The sequence below is a fragment of the Oncorhynchus mykiss genome, chromosome 27 (genome assembly GCF_013265735.2).
Source record: "Oncorhynchus mykiss isolate Arlee chromosome 27, USDA_OmykA_1.1, whole genome shotgun sequence".
In the NCBI taxonomy this organism is placed as follows: Eukaryota; Metazoa; Chordata; class Actinopteri; order Salmoniformes; family Salmonidae; genus Oncorhynchus; species Oncorhynchus mykiss.
In genome coordinates this window covers 42,646,933-42,650,244 of record NC_048591.1, presented here as the reverse complement: position 1 = coordinate 42,650,244, position 3,312 = coordinate 42,646,933, and the positions used below count along the sequence as shown (strand labels likewise).

The window sequence follows — 3,312 nt, the reverse complement described above, 5'->3', positions numbered from 1 at the left end:
CATTCTAACTGTGTGATCATTGGTTCAAGAGGTCTGCATTCTAACTGTATGATCATTGTTTCAAGAGGTCTGCATTTTAACTGTATGATCATTGGTTCAAGAGGTCTGCATTCTAACTGTATGATCATTGGTTCAAGAGGTCTGCATTCTAAATGTATGATCATTGGTTCAAGAGGTCTGCATTCTAACTGTATGATCATTGGTTCAAGAGGTCTGCATTCTAACTGTATGATCATTGGTTCAAGAGGTCTGCATTCTAAATGTATGATCATTGGTTCAAGCCAGTGAGGTATATCATTAAGTTCAGGCACTGCTGCCTCTCGGCTACATAGCAGCCCTCAACCCGAGGGACAGCGTGTTTACTTGTGCCATCCTGAAAGAGCCTCTCAGGGTGACAAAGACCCCATTCACCGGTAACCGGAGCTCGCACGCTGCCTCATCAACTATTTGAGCAGGATGGTGTTTAGGCCTATCTGTTTGCGACCACATTAACAACACAGCTCAGGAAATGTCGGTAACATATGATTAAAGTCTGGTGGCGGATGTCCTAATCTCGCCTGACAGAGTAGAGACAAAGAGACTGTAGGCCTAACTTAAATGTTTTCCTGAGACTGGGCCGACTGGTTTTTTTCCCCCTCATAGCGCAGGGAGGTAGCAGGTGTGAGGAAGGAGGACCTTAACTTTTGTCCTTGTCATCCTAGCCCAGGTGGAAGAGATCATTATTCTGAGTTCAACGGAGAGGAGAATGTGACAGGGCAGTGGACGTTAAGGTTCTAGAACTTCTGGAGTCAATGACAAAAGGTGCATGAGTAGTTAATGGATATATAAGGACTGGAAGTCTGACGGGATTTCATGGAGCTAACTCAGTGGGCAACTCAGTGGATAACAGGGGGTCGTTCTACCTTTCACAGAGCCGGTAAGCGCCCCAGTCTGTGTCGCTGCAAAACATTTCGAGTGGCTGTTCTGAGAACATCATGCTCGTGGGTGTGTTTCACCGCTTTCGTCTGTGGACTCTTTCTCCTCCTCGGAGTGTGTTTTCTCAATCTCTTTGACCCACGACTCCAACCCCTCCCTCTCACTGGAGTGGAGCCCAGAGATGTCACCCTTCTGTTGTGGACGCACCCCTTCGGCCGTTACCGCAGACTGCCGGACTGTGAGGCGCGCTTTGGGATCCGTGGGTGCGTACTGACCGACGACCGACGCACGTACCCTGGGGCTGACGCCATCATCATGCACCACCGTGAGATAATGACCAACGCCACGGCGCTCCCGTCTGACCCACGACCCCGTGGCCAGAAGTGGATCTGGATGAATTTTGAGTCCCCGTCTCACACTCGTGGCCTGCAGCAGTTCGAGGGCTTGTTCAACCTCACCATGACCTACCGTGCAGATTCAGACATCTTCCTCCCCTACGGCTACCTGGTGACCCGCCTTCACCCTCACGCCAACGCCCCCCACACACGCCCCCGACGGCCCCACCTACTGGCTTGGGTCATCAGTAACTGGTCGGAGTCGCAGGCCCGCGTGGCGTATTACCGTCGGCTGGTTAACTACGTTGACGTGGATGTGTTCGGGCGTGCAGGCGTGCCACTGCCAGAGGACAGCACTGTGGTGCGCACGGTGAGGCGTTACCTGTTTTATCTGGCGTTGGAGAACTCCCAGCACCCCGACTACATCACCGAGAAGCTGTGGAACTCCTTACTGGCCGGGGCCGTTCCTGTAGTTCTCGGGCCGCCGCGGGAAAACTACGAACGCTTCCTCCCCCATGATGCCTTCATTCATGTGGACGACTTCTCCTCTCCCCGCCTGCTCGCCCAATACCTGATGCTGCTGCGCCGGAGCCCCACCCTCCTGCAGAGACACCTGGCTTGGAGGAGGAGCTACAGCGTGCACCTGACCGCTTTCTGGGCGGAGCATTACTGCACAGCATGTCGCGTCGTGCGGAACCACAGTCTCCGGACTGACACCATCACCAACCTTCAGCGCTGGTTTGAGTCCTGACCTCAGTGTGGAACCACAGTCTCCGGACTGACACCATCACCAACCTTCAGCGCTGGTTTGAGTCCTGACCTCAGTGTGGAACCACAGTCTCCGGACTGACACCATCACCAACCTTCAGCGCTGGTTTGAGTCCTGACCTCAGTGTGGAACCACAGTCTCCAGACTGACACCATCACCAACCTTCAGCGCTGGTTTGAGTCCTGACCTCAGTGTGGAACCACAGACTCCGGACTAACACCATCACCAACCTTCAGCGCTGGTTTGAGTCCTGACCTCAGTGTGGAACCACAGTCTCCGGACTGACACCATCACCAACCTTCAGCGCTGGTTTGAGTCCTGACCTCAGTGTGGAACCACAGTCTCCGGACTGACACCATCACCAACCTTCAGCGCTGGTTTGAGTCCTGACCTCAGTGTGGAACCACAGACTCCGGACTGACACCATCACCAACCTTCAGCGCTGGTTTGAGTCCTGACCTCAGTGTGGAACCACAGACTCCGGACTGACACCATCACCAACCTTCAGCGCTGGTTTGAGTCCTGACATCGGACTCCTTTTTGACCTTCCAATATGTGGTGACTACTATGAACATGATTGGTCAGATATCTAGCCACAACCCAGTCTGTAGCAGGGAATCTATAGAAACTCTCTTCAACACCATTCAGTAAACAGGAAGAAACACTTCATATTTATTGAACATTATTGAACTGGGATTCACATGTCTGTCATTTTTGTTGTTGTTATTAGTCAGTGTTCAGTAGTGTTGTGAAGTGAGTTAGACTGTATAAGAAACAGAGATATTGCTCTCATCAGCGTGTTGTGTGGATTGTTAAGACGGGCTGCTTATGGAGGCCTTAAACTTCCTTAAACTTAAGGACGGGACAGTGGGATGGGTTCAGCATCATGGCCATGTTAACCCCAGTAGCCTTGATACTGCCCAGACATTACCAGGTGACCAGCTGCTACTTATCCCACACCACTAGACATGGGCAATGTCAACCCCAGGATAAGCCACAACACCAACCCCCGGGGCTCCTGTTCCACCTCCAAAGAAGATACCTGTGACACACACACACACACACACACACACACACACACACACACACACACACACACACACACACACACACACACACACACACACACACACACACACACACACACACACAGAGCTCCCTCCACCTCTATGATCCCTCTCATATTGTACAGGCTATATTTACATCAAATGCCCATGTCTTTCTTACCTTACTTGTCTGATTGGTTCAGTTGTTTCAGTCCAAGGTGTTTCACACTTTTTAATGTTTTTCCCC

General features: G+C 51.7%; 1 protein-coding gene across 1 annotated transcript; it reads left to right on the top strand.

Annotated features, from left to right (window-relative positions):
* Positions 1 to 343: 343 nt before the first annotated feature.
* LOC118944772 (alpha-(1,3)-fucosyltransferase 4-like) lies at positions 344 to 3,101 on the top strand. The gene has a single exon (XM_036965667.1). It carries the CDS (start codon positions 853 to 855, stop codon positions 1,999 to 2,001), a length of 1,149 nt encoding a protein of 382 aa, XP_036821562.1. The 5' UTR covers positions 344 to 852; the 3' UTR covers positions 2,002 to 3,101.
* The last annotated feature ends 211 nt before the right edge of the window (positions 3,102 to 3,312 follow it).